Genomic DNA, 23,258 nt, shown 5'->3' on the forward strand with positions numbered 1-23,258 from the left:
AAATTTTGACTATCACGTGAATTAAATCAATGAGTTGTTTGATTTTTACGTTTCTTAAATATTCATGCATTTTGACAAAGTTTACGTGACATGCCTAAATGAAACTCAACAAACAGTATATGTTAGTTTTGCTAAAAAAAAATTATAAAAAAAAATAATAATCGAGAATTAGATCGTTTCAACCTGGATTGTGAGTAGTTCCACCTAAAAAAAAATTGCATGTAATATTATTATACATGAAATTCTAGGTTCATAGATTTTGTGTGTAACGTAACTTCTGATATTCTAACCAGTTAAAAAGTTTTTTTTCGGGTTGCACTAAATTACTATATCGTTGATTTTAGATGAAAAAAAAAAATGGGTACAGACCGGAGCACTGTATTCACAAGAACAAAAGAATTTATAACTTTATTATTATCATGTATAAACTATATGTAGATCATTAGAATAATAAATATTCTATTTTGTAAATGAGTTTTATAAACGGCTTAGATTGTTAAATTATCTTGCAGTAAATTCCAGTCGAATTTTAGACCAAAAGTTCCATGTGATTATGTAATCTTTTGGCTAGATTAAAATTGTATAATTTGAGTTAAATTAAGATTAAAGAATTAAAATTAAAGTTTTCGTTACATAACTATCAGTTCACAAATATTGCGTTTATTTTGAAACAATATTCGTCTTTTGTGAAGATAATAATATAAATGGCTTCTTGATTTTTCCAAATATTAAAAGTATTTTTAAGTAGGGAAAGAAATTATAATAAAAATCAAAAATAGTTGTTAATTTCAATCTTCCATTTAAGTTTTCAATCAGATTTATATGTTCATTGTTGATAAATTATGTTTCACGTTCTAATACAGTGCCGATCCACGCCAACGGCATATTTGATACATGTTGTTTACGGGGCTTGAGAAAAAACTTTAATCATAAAATTATGGTACCTTCCTAGCATCAAAGTTTTTGTATGAATTAATATTTAGCGGTTAGTGCATTTTTTTATATATATGTATAATTGTTAACCTTGTTTTTTCCGATTTTTTCCACTTCCGCAGTAAAGAAAACCTTATTAAAGTTTTGATCAACAAACAATTTCGTGCGGTGTGTTTTAAGAATGTAACACAAAACAAAGCAATATGCACGCCATGACCATGATCTAGCTAATTACAGAATTTTTGCAAAAAATATTATTTAAAGAGAAAAAAGAAAAAATTTTTTTCCAATTAAAAAAAAAAATAAAATAAAAAACAAAAAATAAAAAACAAAAAATGTCTCAACTTTTCGTTGATTGTATTATTGAAATTCTCGAACATTTAGAGAGAGATAAAATTACCTTACATTCATGCTTATTAGTAAACCGTATATGGTGTAAAATTTCTGTTAAAATTTTATGGAGAAGCGTTTGGAATTTTAATTCTTGTAATTATAATATTTTAATCTCTTGCCTTCCGGATGAATCTAAGGAAATTTTGATTAAAAATGGAATAATCATTTCAGCTTTAACTTCAAAACCTCCAATGTTTAATTACGCATCATTTTGTAAAGTTCTATCTGATTATCATATAATACATGGAATTGGACTCCTTTTTGAAAATCAGAAACATATTCTAACAGATTCAAATATAGAAATTATAGCTCAGGAAATATATAAGCTTCTTATGAATCAAGGTCCTTCTTTAAAAATATTACATGTTGATTTATTAAAAATGAATATAATTTTAACTTCTTACCCTGGATCAAAAAATTGTTTAAAATATCTCTCAGAATTAAATTGTCGTTCAAATTTTTATCCAGAATTTTTTCAACAATTATCAAAAATATGTCATAATATCAAATCAATATATGTGGTATTCGATTATTATATCTCAGATGGATTAATGGATTTAATCTTTTCTCAAAACAATTTGAAAAATTTGGTCTTGCATCAATCTCACGATCATAAAGTTTTATCAAGTATAATTCCATCATTAGCAAAACTTTCTAATAATACTTTGATTAAATTAGGAGTATATGAAATCCATGATTATGTACCATTACCATTTCCAAAAAATTTACATGAACTTATATTATCATTTTATTATGATATTTCGGAAGTTTCTGAGGATGCTTTTAAAGAATTACAACATATTGAATTTCCAAAATTACAAGTTTTAAGATTTAGATATGCTTGTCCTAAAGTTGAATTTTTAATTAATTTCTTGGAAAAAAATGGTGAAAATTTGAAGGAACTTTATGTAGAAAATGAAATTAAATTTTTGAATTCATTAAATTTAGCTATATCAAAATTTTGTCCGAATCTTAAAATACTTTCAACTTCAATATCAGATTATGATAATTTAAAAGTTATTTTTGAAAGATGTCAACATTTAGAAAGTATTAAATTATATGATAAGCATTTAAATTTAAAAGAATTATTAAATATTATTATAAAATATTCCCCAAAAAATTTTTTTCAATTAAAAATTTATTATGATTATCAAATAGAATCACAATTATTTCCAGAATTATTAAATTATTTTTATACTAATTGGGGAAATCGTTTACCATTAAAATCATTTTCTTGGGTTATTATCGATTATTTGGAAAAAAATAATTTTGTGAAAAATCATGAAATTATGAAAATAGTTGAAAATTTTATTAATTTAGGTGTTATTAAAAAATTTAAAGTTATAGATTATGATGAAAATTATTGAATAGAATATAGAATAGATTTTTTTTTATATAACAGAAAGAATTTATGTATCATAAATGTGTATTTACAATTTTTTTTATTAACAAATAAATAAATATATATATTTTTTTATTGGCGTACTCATGATAATAGATGTCACGTGCCATTAGATACGTCATGTTGTTTTATTTATATTCAATCATCTAAATTTAACAATTTGCCTATATTTACAATATCCCTGCCAATATAAATCACTTCTACCCACACAAATTATAAAATTCCGCAAACAAATTTCCTGAGATTAGTTTAGCATATCCCGCCCCCCCCTTTGTTTTTTTAAAGTTGATAAATATATAACAACACATGTTCTAAATTCATATTATAGGTTACTGAATTCTTCTGAAATTTCTCAAATTTTCCCAAATTTTCCAAAGGTTTATTACCTCTACTAGTTTGTTTAATGAAAACCCCCTCATGTAACCCGTAGGTTACATTCAGATCTCGTGGGTTAATCTGGCACATAAGCAGGATGTAATGTACTGCATTACATAGTTCTGTAGCAAATTTTGAGCGAAAATTAATTTTCGTTTTTTTTTATTTTTTTTTAAAACAAAAGAACAAATTTTTTAAAAATAAAAATAAAAAAAAATGATTTTTTTTTAAAAAAAATAAACAACTTTTTAAAAATAAAGTAAATAATAAAAGGATTTTATAATTTATCGCACATCGCACCCTTTTTTGTCACCTGTGTCACACCCTCCCTTTTTCATATTCTGGGGACGAAATTTTTTCCGCTGTAAAATATCTATTTTTCACACCCTAGTTAAATGTCACATGTTTTAATTTTGCCCGGCATTACGTAATTTTGCCCAGGTTTTAATTTTATATAAAAAATAATACAATAAATAAAAAGCGTAATGTGGTTGTTTTGTTACAAAAAATACCTATAATTCTATAACTTTATAACTCTATTTAAGCTAAATAAAAATTCAGATATAAATGATTTGGATTTGTTGAACAACTTTACTTAGACACTCAGAAGTGATTTACTAATACCAAAGTGTTGAAATAACGCTCTGAAACTTCTACTACACGAATTTTTTTTTAAATATTAAACTAAAGAACAAACATATATAAAGCTTGTTTTCTAAAGTAAAAATCGTTAAAATAATATAGTTTTACATCGGTAGTTAAGCTATTATCATATGACGTTATGTGCTTTATTATTAATACTTATTAATATTTTGAAAACTTTAAATAATACTGTTATTCGTACCCACTTTTGTTAAGGCGTTAAGTGGCTTATTGATACTACTGCACTATTCGTTTGAAAAATGAAGGGATCTTTTTACATTTGAGTAAATGGATCGGAAAGTGAGAAAATGTACTCTTTACCATTAAAATTTATATAATTCTTGCACTTGTCAAAGTTATTTAAACAAAAATACATTCTTTAATATGCTCTTATAATTTATAAAAATAAAATTAGTGCTTAAACATTTCAAAAAATGTAATTAAATTTTAAAAGGAATTAAACATAATTATTGACAATATTTTTTTTTACTTTTTTATCGAACTTCTATATTATTATTTTAATTTTCGAACATTAAAATGAGCAAGCTTAGCATTGTAGAGGACGACTTTATCTAACGATATTATTAATTTTGGGCGCAGTATTAAAGATGTACCATAGCTTGTTAGAATCGTCTCACTGAGACGAATCAAATGGTGGTAGTTTTATCTTATATTTATGTATAAATTTACTGCAGTCCGAAATGACCTTAAATTATTGGGGCAATGATTTAATAATTAATTAAGTGACGTAAGAAGTATAAATTTTATTGGATGAATTATGTTACAAGGAAATGAGTCGTAAATTTGGGAACAGTGTAGATCTGTAAGAATATTACGACTTTACGAGCTATGGTCCACATTAACTTTATGTGATTCAAATTTTTATAAATTGTAAATTGAATAGTAAAAAGAAGAAACTAAACTGATAAAATGATAGAGCAACATGTATTGAACATTTCTATCAGGTTAATTTTATAGAATTTAATAAGAATTTTAGTAATTAATATTATGGGTTAAAGTTTGATAATTTTAATAAGTAGCAATAATAAAAACATAAAATTTCGGACTAGTTTTCATGTAATTTTCACGGATTTTACAAAAATTCCATTGCAATCTACAAGAATTTCATGTAATGTGGCAAAAAATTTTTGCCGTTCATGTTGCAATTATATAGAGTTATTAGGCACAGGATATTCAATATACACCGTAATATTGAATAACGAAGTGCCTAATAATGGTTATATTCCTTGGTAACCTTACGTGATCATGATAAATTAATCAATTTTGTTCATATTCGGCATGTTACATCATTTATTGCCGGATATCATTTATTTCTGGCAATAAATGGCAGATATGAGCAAATTAATTGGCATCATGATCTTATGGGAATACCGGATATTAAAAATTTCAAATTTCAGACTATTGTTATTTATAGGTGTCAGCCACCATACTACTAGCTCATTATGTATAAATTTCGATCCAGAAATTTTTAGGGATTTTTATTCACCTGTGTGGCAATGATTTAATAAGTCATGCACGTAAAGGTGCGGGAACTGCGGGGTTGTCCCTACAGTATCCTACAGTATGATATTCAATCACGTCCGCAAAATTCGATAATTTAACTACATATCAATCCAAATATGATGTGTAGTTAATCAGATGGACATATTATCACTACTTTCGTATAAATTTTGCTCAGAAATTTTTGTACAATGATTACCATGAGTTACATTACATTAAATTTTGCCAATGAGAAATTCCTTGTGAATAATTCTTGATAAAATTTTCTGGTAAATAATTTCAGAAAATCGGTAAAATTTTGGTTAATTTCGATGAATGAATACAGAAGAAAATATATAATTATTAACACTCGACTTGACATGTGACGTACAGGCATGTGACGTACATAGTAATTTCAGTGGTAAATTATGATTGATATACTACGTCATATTAGAGTTATGATTCGCTTGTTTCTTGGCAATGACTTTTTCTTTTATAAATAAATCCGCCAGAAAAATGTTTCTTGATTTTTTTTTAGAACAAATTTAAAATAAATTAGAAAAATCATTCAAACAATTTCGAACTTCATGACGATTCTTCTTTATCCCTATAAAAACGAAATGAGTTAAATTTGTTTAATATTTGTGCTCATGTATAATGAATATCTAAAAAAGACCCATTTTGTTTTTTACACATGAAAACAAAATTAAAAAGAATTTAACACATTTCATTTTTATAGTGTATATATCTGCATTTTCTTTTTTGAATTTTATACAAATAATAATTTCATTAAAAATGCAACAAGTAAATCAATGCAAAAATCTTTGAACGTGAATCTTGTCCTACAGGTATAAATAATTTCTAATTTCTAATTAAATATTACGTTAAATTGTGTGTTGTTACATTTAGATCGATGGCAAGGATATCATATAAGTTTATCCAATTATGGAGCTCAATCTCTTTTAAACTGTATTCCATCCTCAATCGCCTCAAAACTTTCAAAAGCAATGCCAAATCCAATTTCTGATATAGAAACTCATGGAATAACTATCACTGGTCAAATAGGAAATGTTCTACTTACCCCTCATTTAAAGATGTTTATGAACTCGTAAAATATCTCGTGATCTATCATCAATGATTACTTAGCCATGATAGACTTAGAGATGTTTTATTAGAAGATGTACTATACTAGTTCAATGGAATAAAAAATGCATTAAATATGTAGAAACTCAAGGAGGAGTTTGGGAGATGGCTCACAAGAATTTTGTAATATTTTAGTTAGTGCAGATGAAATTAATTCTCCAAGTAAGTTATAATATACTTTTAAATAACACCTATTATTTAATAAAATCCATAGAAATATTTTGACCTTTAAAACTCTTGGAACAAAATGAGATTCAACATTTATGATGACGCGTTTAATACCAATCAAGCAGAACAAAACGATGAGAAAAATGAGAGCAACATTAGTTTATTCTTATCCTTTTAAATTCGATAATATAGATTTTGAATCTGACAAAGTTAAAGTTGATAATAATGATCCTGCATCAGTTATCGAACATGTCAAACGATTAATTCGAACATTAAGGCCAGATTGTGAATTAACTGATTTATTGTTAAAATTATGGGATTTGCCTAAAACAATTCCAAATGATCCAATAAAGCTTCCATTTAAAAGTATAATCCTGTACAACGAAGAATGATGCGAGATATTCTATCAAATCATGGACAAGTAGTCGAGTTGTATTATTAGGGGATGCTACTCATGCTATGAGTCTCATATTAGGATTAGGAGCAAACAATGTTATACAAGATGCTGATAAGCATTATCAAATATACGGACAATACTATTTCTTTTATTGAAGAATATGAATAAGAAACGTTAAAGCGAACATTCGCTGATGTAAGATCTAGAACTGTCACATTTAAGATTTCCATGCCAGTTGGGCCTTTTGGCGTTTTTATTAGAGATAGTATTTTGAAGTTTATGAATTAAATATTAGAAAATTATAATAAAATACATATACTAAATAATATATATCAGATATATAATATACTGTATGATATATAAAATACATAAAAAATAAATTGTTACCATATTACATGTTTTACCTATACATTGTACATGGTAATGTTACCTGAAATTTTAATATGTAACAGTACAGGATTCTGGTTAATGTATATACACAAAAAATTTCATTTTTCTAGTTTGTTGTTATATGATTATTAAAAAAATTGAAAGAAAATTAATTTAAATAACAATACTATGCTTCCACATTTTCTCAAAATTTTACATATTATTTTTTGTATTATTTAAAGGCTATAGTTTTAGAAAATGAATATATGAATTTTTTATTTTTCTTATTTCCAAAAAATTAAAAATTAAAATTTTATTCAAAGATCATTTTATTTTAATTTTAACGATCATCAGAAATTTTTAAACATTTTTTCATTAATACAGCTGTATAAAGGTTAGAAGCATGAAAATCTTTTGCTATATTCTTTAAAATCTATATTATTACATATTAAAATTTTAAGCATTATTATTATGTGTAATTTTAATTAATTAACAAAAATAGAGATCATTACTTTATCTACTAACTAGTATAATAATAATTAAATTTCTTTTTTTAATTAATATAGTTGTATGAATGTTAGAAGTGTAAAACTTTAAATATATATTTTATTTATGATATCTATATTATCACACATTAAAATTTCATTGACAAAAATAGTTCCCGCTACTTTTGTCCAAGTAGTGTACCTAATGATTTTATGTCTCAATTATACAATCATTCAAATCATCTTCACTTACTAGCATTTTATTTTCTTTTACACTAGCTTGTGAATCTTCAATTTCAAGAATTTCATTCAACTTTTTACTAGTATTTTCATCTATAATTAAATAAATAAATTAATTTTACATAAATAATTTGTAAGATCAATTTTTTATATATTATAATACATACCTAATGACCTTGAATCTCTAATTATACAATCATTCAGACTTGCATGATATGCTTGTAAATCTTCACTTTCAAGGATTTCATTCAATTTTTTACTAGTGAAATCAAGTAAGCGACTAATATAACATGTTTTAGGATGAGATTTAGTAGCAAGATTGTTATGACCAATTGGTGCATTTATAAATTCCATAATGTTGCTTTTTAATTCTTCACTGACTTCATTATTATAAGGATGGAAAATCCAATCCTCAATAATACCCTTCACTTCTGATGTAGATGGTCTTTTTAATGGATCTTCATTCCAACATTTTTTCATTAAATCTACATAACATTGTGGAGTATTTTCAATAATTTCAGGACGTTCGCCTTTACAAATACTTAAACTAAGTTGAATATCATGTGCTCTGTTAAAAAATGGTGGTACCCCAGATGTAAATTCCCACATAATCATAGAAAAACTATATATATCACTAGCTGAAGCATAAGGTTTGCCTCTTAAAACTTCAGGAGCGATAAATGGTATAACACCATAAATATCATACTTTTTCAAAGACGATTTTACAGGTTGACATAATCCTAAATCACTAATATAAAATTTATCCTTATTCTCATCATTATGATTTAAAATATTACCATCATGAAAATCACAGTGAATAAGATTCTCTTCATGTATCTTTTTAAGCCCAGAAATAATTTCGTACAACATATATAATTTTTGATTCCAATTATTTTTGACTATTCTTGTTAAATTTTCTCTTAAATTACCTTTATTTGCATATTCCATTACTACCATATATTTTGATGAATTTGGAACTTCTGTAAATCCATAAAAATTTATAATATCACTTGAACTTAAACAACTTCTATGATATTCCCACTATAAAAATAATAATAATCTATTAGTATAAATAAATTTTAATTTAAATTAAAAATAGAAAATAATATACTATCATACTTCTTTTAAAAATTCATTTAAATTTTCATTTAAATTCTTGTGACATTTAAGAATTACTTCTTCATCTTCATCTCTGCTATTCTTTAACCAAGTAGCTTTATATATAGTACCAAATCCTCCTTCATTAACATATTCAACATTTTTAAATTTGTTATAAGGAAACCATTTTAATCTATTTTTAAGAATAAAATCATCTATAATTGCATTTTCACTTTTTCCAATAGAGGTTGGAACCGACCAAAAAAACCTTAACCGATTAATAATCGACTAATCAGTTACCATAACCGAATAATAATCGGTTAATTAATCGGTTAATTAATCGGTTAATTTGTGATGAGGTTAACCGATTAATTAATCGGTTAATATATAAATTTTGCATTTTCCGCCGCCCATTTGAATATTTTGCGTAATATATATCACATGACATTTAGCTGCGCCATAAATACTTTATTTAAAATAAAATAAAAATAAATACATATTTTATAAAAGCATTTAAATATGTTACAAAAATATATATAATAAATGATTATTCTTAAATTATCTTAACCCTTTAACCTAACCTAAACTCCACTTTCAATGCAACTATACATACATACTACATATATAAAACGTGACCGTGTATTGCATTTATTTTTTCTAAATTTCATAAATAAAAAATTATCAGTTTGTTATTTGGGAAGAATTTTTCAATTATCAAGTATTTAATTAAAGATATTTACCTTATTAGCAAGTGAGAACATATCTATATATTTTGAATTTCTTTTAATAAAAAGAATTTCTTGGAAAAATTTTGGACTAAGACGTGTCTGTTTATTTGTCATGCTATTTCCAGCATCTGAAAATAAACGTTCGCTAGGAACTGAAGTTGCTGGAATGGACAAATATTTGCGTGCCAATATTGATAATATGGGAAATCTATGTCTATTGTGATTCCACCATTCAAAAGGATTGATATTAGGATCTGCTTTTTCTGTGATACTTTCATTAAGATAATTATCAACTTCATTTGACTTTTTTTTGCGTTTATGACTTGTAGTTCTATGAAGTACATTAAAAATTGAATCTTCTGATGATTGATTTCGGGTGGGTGGAACTTCAAGTGATTCTTCATTTGGATTTAATTCAAATTTTAAATCATCATACATATTCTGAAGATTAATTTCAGTTTTTGTCTGTAACTCATCATCTGACAAAAATTCAAGATCTTTGTATCTGGGATCCAAAATTGTCGAAATAAGTGCATTTTGATTAGGTACTTGCCAATAAGAATTAAGTGACTTAATAATTGTTCCTAATACTCTTTTAATTATTTGATCAGAATTTGCAGATTCTGGTTGAGATTTTTGCGGCGTATTCTCTAAAATATTTTGTGATTTCCTTGTTGTTTCACTATAATTAATTTTCTTAGTTTTTTTACGTAAATTATGTTTATGAGGTCTAATAATCATTGGTTCATTGCTTGCTTCATCTGACTCTGAATCATCTGAAATTACATCATCTTCTTCTGATTCGTCAGATAAGATTTCTTTCATATTTTCTATATAAAAATATAAATTAATTACATTTTAAAATATAAATAAATAAACTTCATTAGTTCATTTTAAAAACTTACCATTATCATCAATATCAATATCATCATTATCATCTAAATCCTCAATATTAATATCGTAATTATCTTTTAATTTGTTTTTATAAATTAATTTTAATGTTTGAATAATTGGTAATATTGATGAAATTGTTGCATATTCAACTCCACTAAAATAAGTTGTTACTTCATCAAATGGCTTAAAAAGACTACATAATTCACTCAAAAGAACCCATTCTTCTTCACAAAGCATAATTTTTTGCAAGCGTTCTCCATCAAGTTTATCATTTTTATCATCTTCAAGGTGCAAAGTTGCATTTAAACGAATAATTGGCTTTTTTAATTCAATTAATCGTTTCCATGAATTATATTTGGAATTCCAACGCGTCGGTACTTCATTAATATTTTTAAGTATACTTGTAGGCAAATTTTCAAGTGGTTCATCATCAGAATCCTCATTTGAAGGTTGAGTTTTTTTATTAAGTTCATTTTGTACTTCTTGAAGTCGTTCAGACTGTTTTGGTGATTGAAAAAATTTAACTAACTTTCTGTAACGCTTAACTTGCTTATTGATTGATTTTAATGCTTTAATAACTGTTAATTGCAATGTATGTGCTACACACGGTAATCTCTGTATTTTGTCATTCTTTTGATTTAAAATATTAACAGCTGCTTTCATGTTACTTCCATTATCAGTAACTACACAGACAATCTTATTTTCTAAACGATATTCTTCTATATACTTCTCTAAATAACTAGATATAGCTACAGCTGTATGTGGATATAAAATACTTTTAATGCCAATTAATATATCATATGGCTTAAAATTTTCATTTACCCAGTGACCAGTAATTCCAATATACCCTGTTTTACTTCTTGCCGTCCATAAATCAGTTGTAATTGAAATAAATTCACAAGAATTAATTACTAGAGTCAATAATTCCTTAACCCCAAGTTTATATACTTCTGTAATCAAATTTTTGATAGTTTTATCGCAAGGAATAGAATATGATGGATCTAGTGCGAAAAGAAGCTTTCTAAATCCCTTACTTTTTAAGATGTGAAATGGTTGAGAATCAGTAATGATAAATTCAAGTAATAATGTGTTTAACTTGTGTTGATATGATTTTCCATGAGATCTTGCTTTGCTAAACATTGAGTCAATTGTTGTTTGATGTATTATTGATTCCTATTAATATAAATACAAATTTAATTTAATTTTCTAATATATTTTTACAATAAATAAAAAAATTATGTTACCTCTTTTTCTTCATCTCCTTCAGTTTTATTATGAGCTGCATTCAAATGATATTTCATATTTGACGTAGAACTTGAATGTTTATAAATTATATTACATGGCTCTTCTTTCTCGCCTTTCATTATAGGTATTATACATTGTACTTTTCCATCATCAATTTTTTTAAAATACTTCCATACAAAGCTCTTTTCGGGCTTGGACAATTTTAATTTTTTTATTTGTTGCTGTTGACTACTACCAGCTGTTGATTCAAAAAATGAAAATGAAGACCTTTGTGAAATTGAAGTAGAAGGTGCAACAGATTGTAGTTTCGATGAACCAGATAGAGATTCATTTTCAACATTTCTATAATCAATATATTCTGAAAAATTGTCATTTGTTTCATTATCACCCATATTGTATAATTTTTTTTATAATAAATTAAAATTTCTCAAGTTTTTATAAAAAGTTTAAACGGATTTATTTTTTTGATAAGTTTGTCAATACTGTATATTAAAAAAAACCTGTTATCGGAATTTCATTATCTAATTTGAGAAAATGATCTGCATAGTATTTTAATCAACTAAATTAATCGGTTAAATTAATCGGTTAATTAATCGATTAATTTAGTCGGTTAATTAGTCGATTAACCGATTTTTTGATACCTTTAACCGATTAACCGCCTTGACCGATTAATTAATCGATTAACGTTAATCGGTTCCAACCTCTATTTTCCAAATCTATAAATTTAAACAGTTAAAATTATGTTATAGTTTATTTTAGAGGCCTGCAAGCGGGATTGAAACCCAGACCCAGCCCGGATCCAGAACCGAGTTTGGGCTGGAAAACTTTCTTTCAAAATTCACCCAGGCCGGGTCCAGGCCGGAACATGATTTTTCATTACACCCGGATTTTAGTAATTCTGGCCAAAATTGTCTTAATTCCGGCCGAAATTAAACTGGCCAAAATTAAGTTGGCCGATTTTTTTGTTTTTACAACAAATTGATATGATAATAGTCCGGGTCAGGTCTTCAATATATTAAGTTCAGGCTGGGCTGGACCGGGCACTTTGGTTAATTTCCAAGTGTGGGCTGGGTCGGGTTGTAAATGCAAACCTCTAGCTGATATTATAATTTACACTAAAATAAATTACTACTTACTCTAAAATTTAAATAAGAATTTAATGTAACATTAATCTTTTTGGATAAATATATTATATAGTAATAACCGATAATTTACAACTTACCAACTAAAGTAACAGATATTTTTTTAAATGAAAGAATTCAGTTAACAAATAAATATTATATAAAATATATAACAATAAAAATATATATCTTACAAGCTATATAATAAATAATTTTTTAAAATTAAGAAATTAGTTAGTTTAAATTATATATAAATATAATAAATAAGTAATAATAGAATTAAATTAATAACTTATAACTTACGATCTATTAAAGAAATTAGTTAATTTAAATTATATGTAAGTATTATGTAAATAAGTAATAATATAATTAAATTAATAACTTACTCCCTATATTGTTAAATAATTTTTTAAATAAAGTAATTAGTTAGTTTAAATTATATATAAATATTATATAAATAAGTAGTAATATAATTAAATAAATAACTTACTCCCTATATTGTTAAATAATTTTTAAATAAAGAAATTAGTTAGCTTAAATCATATGTAAATATTATATAATTAAGTAATAATAGATAGCTTATAACTTACGCTCTATTAAATAAAGAAATTAGTTAGTTTAAATTATATGCAAATATTACATAAATAAGTAATAATAGAATAAATAAATAAATTATGACTTACCAACTAAAATAAATAACAAAACGATTTTTTAAATAAAGAAATTAGTCAGTTTAAATCATATGTAAATATTATATAAACAAGTAATAATAGAATTAAATAAATAACTTACTCCCTATATTATTAAATATTTTATTAATAAAGAAATTAGTTAATTTAAATTATATATAAATATTATATAAATAAGCGGTAATAATAGAATTAATAAATAACTTACACCCTATATTGTTAAATAATTTTTTTAAATAAAGACATTAGTTAATTTATAAAATTATATAAATATGTAATAATAGAATTACTACTTACATTCTAAATTGTTAAATTAATTTTTTAAATGAAGAAATTAGTTAATTTAAATTATATTTAAATATTATATAAATAAGTAACAATAGATAAATAAATAACTTACTCCCTATATTGTTAAATAATTTTTTAAATAAAGAAATTAGTTAGTTTAAATTAAATGATTAAATGTAAATATTTATATAAATGAGTAATAATAGATAAATAAATAACTTACTCCCTATATTGTTAAATAATTTTTTAAATAAAAAATTAGTTTTAAATTAAATGCAAATATTATATAAATAAGTAATAATAAAATTAAATAAATAACTTACTCCCTATAGTGTTAAATATTTTTTTAATAAAGAAGTTAGTCAATTTAAATTATGTGTAAATATTATATAAATAAGTAATAATAGAATTAAATAAATAACTTATAACTTACGATCTATTAAATAAAGAAATTAGTAAGTTTAAAATATATAATAGAATTAAATAAATAAATTATGACCTACCAACTAAAATAAATTTACAAAATGATTTTTTTAAATAAAAAAATTAGTTAGTTTAAATTATATGTAAATATTATATAAATAAGTAATAATAGAATTAAATAAATATCTTACTCCCTATATTGTTTAAATAAAGAAATTAGTTAGTTTGAATCATAATAAATATTATATAAATAAGTAATAATAGAATTATATAAATATCATACCATCTACAAAATAATTTTTTAAATAAAGAAATTAGTTAGTTTAAATTATACATAAATATTGTATAAATAAGTAATAATAGAATTAAATAAATAACTTACTCCCTACTATATTGTTAAATAATTTTTAAATAAAGAAATTAGTTGGTTTAAATTATGTGTAAATATTATATAAATATTACAATAGAATTAAATAAATAATTTACAACTTACAATCTATTAAATAAAGAAATTAGCTAGTTTAAATTATATGTAAATATTATATAAATGAGTAATAATAGAATTAAATAAATAACTTACTCCCTATATTATTAAATAATTTTTTTAAATAAATAAATTAGTTAGTTTAAATTATATGTAAAATATTATATAGATAAGTAATAATAAAATTGAATAAATAACTTACTCCCTATATTATTAAATAATTTTTTAAATAGATAAATTAGTTAGTTTATATGTAAATATTATATAAATAAGTAAATAATAGAATTAAATAAATAACTTACTCCCTGTATTGTTAAATAGTTTTTTAAATAAAGAAATTAGATAGTTTAAATTATATATAAATATTATACAAATAAGTAATAATTGAATTAAATAAAATGACTTATAACTTACAATCTATTGAATAAAGAAATTAGTTAGTTTAAATTATATATAAATATTATATAAATAAGTAATAATAGAATTAAATAAATGACAATAACTTACAATCTATCAAATAAAGAAATTAGTTAGTTTAAATTATACAAATATTATATAAATAAGTAATAATAGAATTAAATAAATAACTTACTCCCTGTATTGTTAAAAAAATAAATAAATTAGTTAGTTTAATTATATGTAAATATTATATAAATAATAATAGAATTAAATAAATAGCTTACACCCTATATTGTTAAACAATTATATTGTTAAACAATTTTTTAAATAAAGAAATTAGTTAGTTTGAATTAACATAAATATTATATAAATAAATAATAATAGAATTAAATAAATAACTTACTCCCTACATTGTTAAATAATTTTTTAAATAAAGAAATTAGTTAGTTTAAATTATATGTAAATATTATATAAATAAGTAATAATAGAATTAAATTAATAACTTATAACTTACAATCTATTAAATAAAGAAATTAGTTAGTTTAAATTATATATAAATACTATATATAAATAAGTAATAATAGAATTAAGTAGATAACTTATAACTTACGATCTATTTAAATAAAGAAATTAGTTAGTTTGAATTAACATAAATATTATATAAATAAATTAATATTAGAATTAAATAAATAACTTACTCCCTATATTGTTAAATAATTTTTTAAATGAAGAATTCAGTTAATTATATAAATAATAGAAAATAGATATTATATAACTTACACCCTGTAGTATTATTAACATAAAATTAATTATTGATTAGTTAGATATAAATATAATACAAAAGTATTTACTGTAAGTTATACTATATATTACTTACAATCTAGTTATTTAAGTTAATAATATAATTAGTTAAATTATATAAAACATTAAACAAATAAATATAATCTATTGTAACTTACCATCTGTAATATAATTAATTATTAAATAGTTATTTAAATAAAAAATTTAGTTATTATTTAAATATTATGTAAAAAGAATTAAATAACTGATAGCTTACCAACTATATAGTATTATTATTAAATAAATTATTTAATTATATGAAATACAATGAAAATAGTGAGTAATTTCATTATTATTTAATTATAAGATAGCTTATCAACTTACGAGCTAAATATTTAATATAATTTTTATATAATATAGTTAGTCTAAATTATATTTCATATTATATAAGATATAATCATAGATAGTATTTGAATTATTTATAAATAAAAATTTAATATTTCAGCTTTTTATATACCTTTAGATTCTTCAGTGTCACTTTCTTCAGGTTCTTTGATATTGCATACAACTAGTTTTATTATATTGCAAGTTTGTTTTAAAATTTGAATAATTCCAATTTATATTATGTATTCATGCTATATGCTTTACCTTTACCAACACATTGGCCCATTACTATGCCAAAATTCTCACTATCCTTTTATATATATATACTGTATATATATCAAATGATATTTATTACCGAATTTTATTGGTAAATATCTTTTTTATTATTATTTTTAAATGCTTTTATTATTATGAATAAATATAGTAATAATATTTATGCAAAATGTATTATAAGCATTGTATACGTATGACAAACAAATTTTACACATCCAAATATGACGATCATCAAATCTTAATTTTCTTAATACATGATATATAAACTTTTAAAAGTTTAGTTATTTCAAAAATTACTTAAAGTAGCAAATATAATTGTAAATATCGTCAAATAATCTGTGTAATACATATGATTGCATTTTTTTTACTATATATACATACGAATTTTATTATATTATTACTTACAGTATACATAATTTAAACTCACATAACCACATATCTAATTTTTTGCATGGAACATTTTATCTTGAAGAGAAAAAAAAAATTGTTTTTTCTTAAAATACATAAAATAAAATCATTTTATTAATTTAATAACAGGCACATTTAAAAATAACACTTTTACACTAGAGCTCTGAATCTGACATGACGGATCGAATCAATGGAATCATTTTATAAAATTCTAGAAAAATCCTCTTATAAATTTAAAAATATTAGAATTGGACGGTAGTTTTCAAGATATGGCTTGGGATCATATAGAGAATTTATCATTACCCTATTTACAAATATTAAAAATTGATTATGTAGGTCATGATGAGAGTTATTAATAAAAGGATTGTTCGGGCTATTTATCAAAATTGCCCGAACCTTCAATATCTTAATCTAATGTTTAGAAAGAGTAATATTATGGAATTAGAAAAATTATTAATTAAATGTCTATATTTGAATGGATTATTTTTATCATTGTTACTACAAATTGGGAATTTTATCTAAATTTTCACCAAATAATTTATTTAATTTTAAATTTTATTCCGTTAATCAAGTTAGATTGAATTCATTAAAACCGAATTATTTTTTGATAATTGAAAAGTTGAACATAAACATCCTATGTTATTAAAAGTCTTTCGAATGACAATTGTAAGTTGTTGATATAAAGTAGAAAGTATAGTTAAAAAATTCGATCATGATTTATATGGAGAAGTCTCTGAATGATCTAAAAAGCGTATTAACCTTATTTTGTATTTGTTTTTTTTTGTATTTATTCTTGTGTAAAATAAAAATTTGATACTTAAAATTATTTTACAGAACTATAAATCATATAAAATAAAGAGATTACAGTATACTATTATATATTGAAATTGTCCATCCGAGATATTTATAAAAATTCGGGGTCCTATTCAAGAAGTTGGCATTTAGGTAATTGACTTTGGGAAAAGGTATATTCAGAAAAGTGGAATTCAGAAAACGGACCGACAAGGGAATAACATATAACATTATTATTGTCTGGAGCGAAACGAAACACTATTATATGTCTACGCATTATGAAAAATGATCGATCCCGTGAGTTTCTCTGTCCCTCACGTGACGTCATCCAATAAAATCGCAAATCGGAATTTTATCTTTTTTTTCCACACCGGATTTACAACGCCATAAATTTTGTAGTAATTTATCCTTAATTTACACACCGCTACCTATCACTTTTAATTGAGAAATTTTTATGATAATAGATAAAACTTTATTCACATTCAAACTTAATCCGAATTTTTTACTCATTAACTAAAACTCTTAATGGAAACCCATTTCACTCATATATTTGCTTTTATCAACGAGTAAATATTTTTATTTTATTGTTTGATATCCTAAGACGACGTGTTATAATAGTTGTAAAGTTGAAAATTGTCATGCGAAAATTGTTTTAAAGAACATTATATTAAATAAAATTAGGAGAATGATCATTAGTTCGATCACAACTCCAACCCATATTCCTGATGCAGGTTTTGAACTTTCATCATGTGACCAGTATAAAACGTACGGATTTTTTTGGTCACCACTCCAGCCTCTATTCGGGCATCCTTTTCATCAGAAGTCAGAACTTCTATAAGTACAATGATGGACATATTGCATATAGGATCTTTAAGAAATCTATGACTTACTTGGTTAACAATAATGTAACGTTTCACTCATTTTACCGATACCTGTTATACCAGCATAAAATAATATTTATTTTTTATATGAAACAAGATTACTAAATTTGAAAAACTTTAGAACTATTACAAATTGGAAGTTATTTATTTAATAAATTTTTAATTTTATATTGCAATTTGAAATTAATTTTCTAAAAGCATTAAATATTAAAATAATTTGAAATTAAACCGCAGTAAGGAGCGAGGCGCAGTTAACGAATTTATTTAAATAATTTTCAAGTCGGGTGATTTTCATGTTGGTAAAATTGCATTTCAGTGAAGAATGTTTCAGAAAACATATATATTAAAATGAATATAAAATATAAATATACATCATATCGGCGGATTTTGTCACTGCGTTAAATGCTAAATCTGAAAATTTCCGTTGCCCAAAATTGTGTTTGTAAAACTGTCGACCCTGTCACCCGCCGAACAAGAGGCATCCAAATAGTATTTTTCTCTTTTGTAAAAATTGTGGGATAGTGATTTTAAACTATGATCTTTAATAAGTTAGTTAAAGAAGTAATTGAAACAATTGTAATTTATTATTATTATATATTTTTTTTTAAAAAAAAAATGTTGTACTGTACATTACTTTTTGATTATTCATGTAATTAACATTAAATAAATGTTTTTTTCATAAATTTTACTACCTAAAAATCAAGTAAAATTAAAATTATTTTCTTTATATTATTTTTATTATTCAAATTTAACCAAACCAAAAAAGATATGAATTATCAGAATTAGTAATCCATATAAAAGTACTTTAATCATGTGACTTACAGACTTACAATGATAAAAATTTTCATTTTTTTCGTTATTAAAAAAATTTTTTGAGATTTTAGTTTTATAAATTCAAAATTTGATATTTCTTAATACAATAATTTATAACAATAAATGTTCAGTTATTCTAATTTCAAGTTATTACCTCACATATAAAAAAGTTTAGAATGCCCATTAACAACTTGTTACTTATATACAATAATTTGACCTTGGTAAAAAAATCTTAATTAAAGTCATGTGATCTAATATTGATTGGTTATTCTATATCAAGTATAGTTATTAAATAAAAGAATGTTTACTTCAAAAAATTAAATGCGTACTTAATTGAGTATATCGAAATTTTAATGCGACATTGTTTTCTTCTTGATAAATTAAGGTGTAACGAATATGAATCGTCCACTAAAACAATTCTAAGTCAAATCGTTTGCGGTATAACGGCTTTATCGCTACGCCACAAATTATTATTTGATATTTCCACCTGCTGTGCTACAGAATTACAAAAAGGCTCATGTTTTAAGAGTAATTGTTAACACAAGAGATCTTTTTTTTTTGAAAAAAAATTACAAAAAGTTTTTTTAAATGAGATATTTTATTCGTTCCATACAAGAATTTCTGTATAGAAAAAAAATTCTTTATAGAATGTATACAGGCACTGGTGTAACAGTAAATAAACCGAATTTTCAGACCTTTTTAGTGAAAGAAAAAAAAAAAAAAATTTTTTCTCGTAGAGATAGGCGTTAAAATTTTGGATAACATCACTTTCAACAATTTCCTTTTTTGAATGATTACGCAACACTTTGTTTCTAGTATTTTCCATTTCAGCCTGAACTTAATTTGTGTTTCTAATATTAAAGTTTAAACCTTTTTTTTTCTTTCTATATACGGAAAAATTCAATCATTTATTGTTTATTACTAATGATATTATATTAGAAATATGCTAAAACCAATTTTTACAAAAAAGATCATTAACGTTGCATGGTTTTGTGTTGAACTTAGAAGTTCTCTGCTATTTGTGCTAATGCATGGGTTCCACCTAGAGTAGTCCTCTGTATACTAAAAATACGACATCATATTTTTAGAGATGTTTAAAAATCTGAACATTTATTTTAAGCGTAAACTCAAAACTCAAAATAATTGTTCAAAACGAACAATGAATAGATTCTGTATTCTCAAATTAAAAAAAATTTTAAGGAAAAATAGCTATGAATATTTTAAAAATATTTTAAAACTCAATGTATATTGTTTAAAAAAATTTTTTTTATAATAATTGTCTATTTTTTATATTTTTCAAGTCATATAACCAATTCACATTTATTTTATTGTACACATTATAGGAACTTTGCACTCAAACTGATTATATACTTCAAATTATTGTAGCAAAACAAAATAAAAATTTTTTTTAATGTTCGTCTCCAATCTTAATACACATTATGTAATGTTTTGTGTAACAAAATATTAATAACCATTTTTTTCTCCTAAATTAAATGAATTAATCATATTAAACTAACACGTCGGCTTTCCAAGTTTTTAATTTGCCTCACAGCGTAGGCATTAATTTATCTGTGGAAAGTGTACAAACATATCTGTTCTTAATAGTCGTCTTTTCCTATAAAAGTATATAAGAAATGAAGCCCCTATCAAGGCAAGCACAATTGATAAAATTATAATTACTAGATTTCTGTTTCGAGTACTTAAATTTTGATCTGGAGTTGTTGGAGACGTGGGAAGTATCAGATTAGGATCAAACTTACTAATCCATTTGTAATTAGATTTATCGCTCGTGTCTAAAATAAATACTTCATTTTGTGTGGTTGGTGATATAAATTCATTATTTTTTCCGAAAATCACGATCATATAATGACCGACCAAAGTAGCCGTATGGTAAGTACGTGAAAGTGGTGATTTTGTGGAGACATTCGCTATTGACCATGTAAAATTAGCTTGTGATGTATCTAATATTACAAGATCATCGGCTGCAGTATCATCAATGCCTCCGTATACGATAATACGACCATCCTGAGCTATATAATTTAGAGAACAATTTAATATATTACTCATTTTATTGAATCTAATTCAAAAAAATAAGATTAAAGATATAATTACTCAGAACGGCAGAATGGTATGCACGAGATGTTGGCGTATCGCCAAAGGTTTCCTGAGATATAATGTATCTTTTATAAGAGAAATGAACGATTAACTTAATTTAAAAGAAACACCTTACCTTTGGAGTCCATGTATTATCATTTATATTATATAAAAGTAGCTATTTTTTTAAAAAAAAAAAATGATCGGTAAATATACAATTTAGACTCTCAATTAATCAATTAAACGGTGCCGATTTACCTTTGACATATTTACAAGTAGTTCATTAAATCTACCACCTATATAAACAATATAACCGTTTGGTAACAATGTACCCGTATGATCGTACATTCCTACTGGAGCACCACTACTTCTCCACACTCGCGTATGTATATCCAAAATATTCATTTTATTATTAATTACAGGATTGCCAATCGGCTGAAAGTTTCCACCAAATCTATACATTTTTCCAGTTTTATCACAAACGGTCTGGCTCCGGCTGTGATAATAAGATGGAGGTGAATTGATGGTCATAAGATTGTTCCACTGTTGTAAATTGTAAGTGTAGACATCACCGTATTCTACTGATCCATTAGATTCACCAATATACAAAATTAGAGAATCACCACAATTTGAAAAAGCGCTCCATGCATGTGTTGGAAGAATTTGCGATACGGGACTAAGATCCACCCACGGTAATTTATCTCCTGCTTCGACTCCAAAGGGTTTCCCAATGTTTAAATAATAAAATTCTTTGGAATGTTCTCCTTTAAAACTATCCTGGCTTATGGGAATGATACCACCTGTAATATATATTCTAGAATCTGCAAATACGGCGCTGTGGCCCCAAACTATTTTAGGAGTAAAAGCCAAAGTGAACTCATCAAGATACAAATAAATAACGATCAAGCAGAGGAAAAGCATTATCAATAATCATAAGGGAGTTGAAAATTACAATAAGAGGCTTGTTTTAATATTAATATTTAACGATGTACAATTTATATATATATATATATTGTATGTACAGCGAAAAATACACTTGGCATTTTTTTTAGTTCGCTTAAATATCGAAACTAAATGAATTCTAGCTAGGGATGTTAACGGTCCGATCAGACCGTGGTTCAGTCCTAGGACCGATGACCGCATTAGGATCGGACCGATAGGACCGTCAGTCCTATAGACGCTCCTAATAAGAAATTTTTTTTTAACTAAAATTCATAGTGCCGGCCCGAATTATGGCAGTGTAACGTACACAATCCCAAAAAAGGAAAATTTTATTTTGAAGTTTGTTGTTACACTAATTTCCAAAAAAGGAAATTTTGTTAATTCCGGTAGAAATTTTTTTATGGACCGCGGTCCAGACCACTAGTGTTTCGATCCGTTTCCGGGTTCAACCGGATAAACCCGGATAAATTTTTTT

At 24.3% G+C, this 23,258-nt stretch overlaps 3 protein-coding genes across 3 annotated transcripts; 2 read left to right on the plus strand and 1 right to left on the minus strand.

Annotated features, from left to right (window-relative positions):
* Positions 1-1,268: 1,268 nt before the first annotated feature.
* OCT59_009606 (uncharacterized protein) lies at positions 1,269-2,693 on the plus strand (the record flags this gene model as incomplete). Its single annotated transcript, XM_066133695.1, has 1 exon — positions 1,269-2,693. The coding sequence occupies one exon, from the start codon at positions 1,269-1,271 to the stop codon at positions 2,691-2,693; it is 1,425 nt and encodes a 474-aa protein (XP_066000112.1).
* A 4,006-nt stretch (positions 2,694-6,699) lies between these two features.
* Positions 6,700-7,108, plus strand: OCT59_009607 (uncharacterized protein; the record flags this gene model as incomplete). Its single annotated transcript, XM_025325112.2, has 2 exons — positions 6,700-6,922; positions 6,999-7,108. The coding sequence occupies 2 exons, from the start codon at positions 6,700-6,702 to the stop codon at positions 7,106-7,108; spliced, it is 333 nt and encodes a 110-aa protein (XP_025182810.2).
* A 14,199-nt stretch (positions 7,109-21,307) lies between these two features.
* Positions 21,308-22,762, minus strand: OCT59_009608 (uncharacterized protein; the record flags this gene model as incomplete). Its single annotated transcript, XM_066133697.1, has 4 exons — positions 21,308-21,777; positions 21,860-21,911; positions 21,978-22,019; positions 22,100-22,762. 4 exons carry the CDS (start codon positions 22,760-22,762, stop codon positions 21,308-21,310), a joined length of 1,227 nt encoding a protein of 408 aa, XP_066000113.1.
* Positions 22,763-23,258: the final 496 nt, after the last annotated feature.

This window comes from Rhizophagus irregularis, chromosome 17 (assembly GCF_026210795.1).
Source record: "Rhizophagus irregularis chromosome 17, complete sequence".
In the NCBI taxonomy this organism is placed as follows: Eukaryota; Fungi; Glomeromycota; class Glomeromycetes; order Glomerales; family Glomeraceae; genus Rhizophagus; species Rhizophagus irregularis.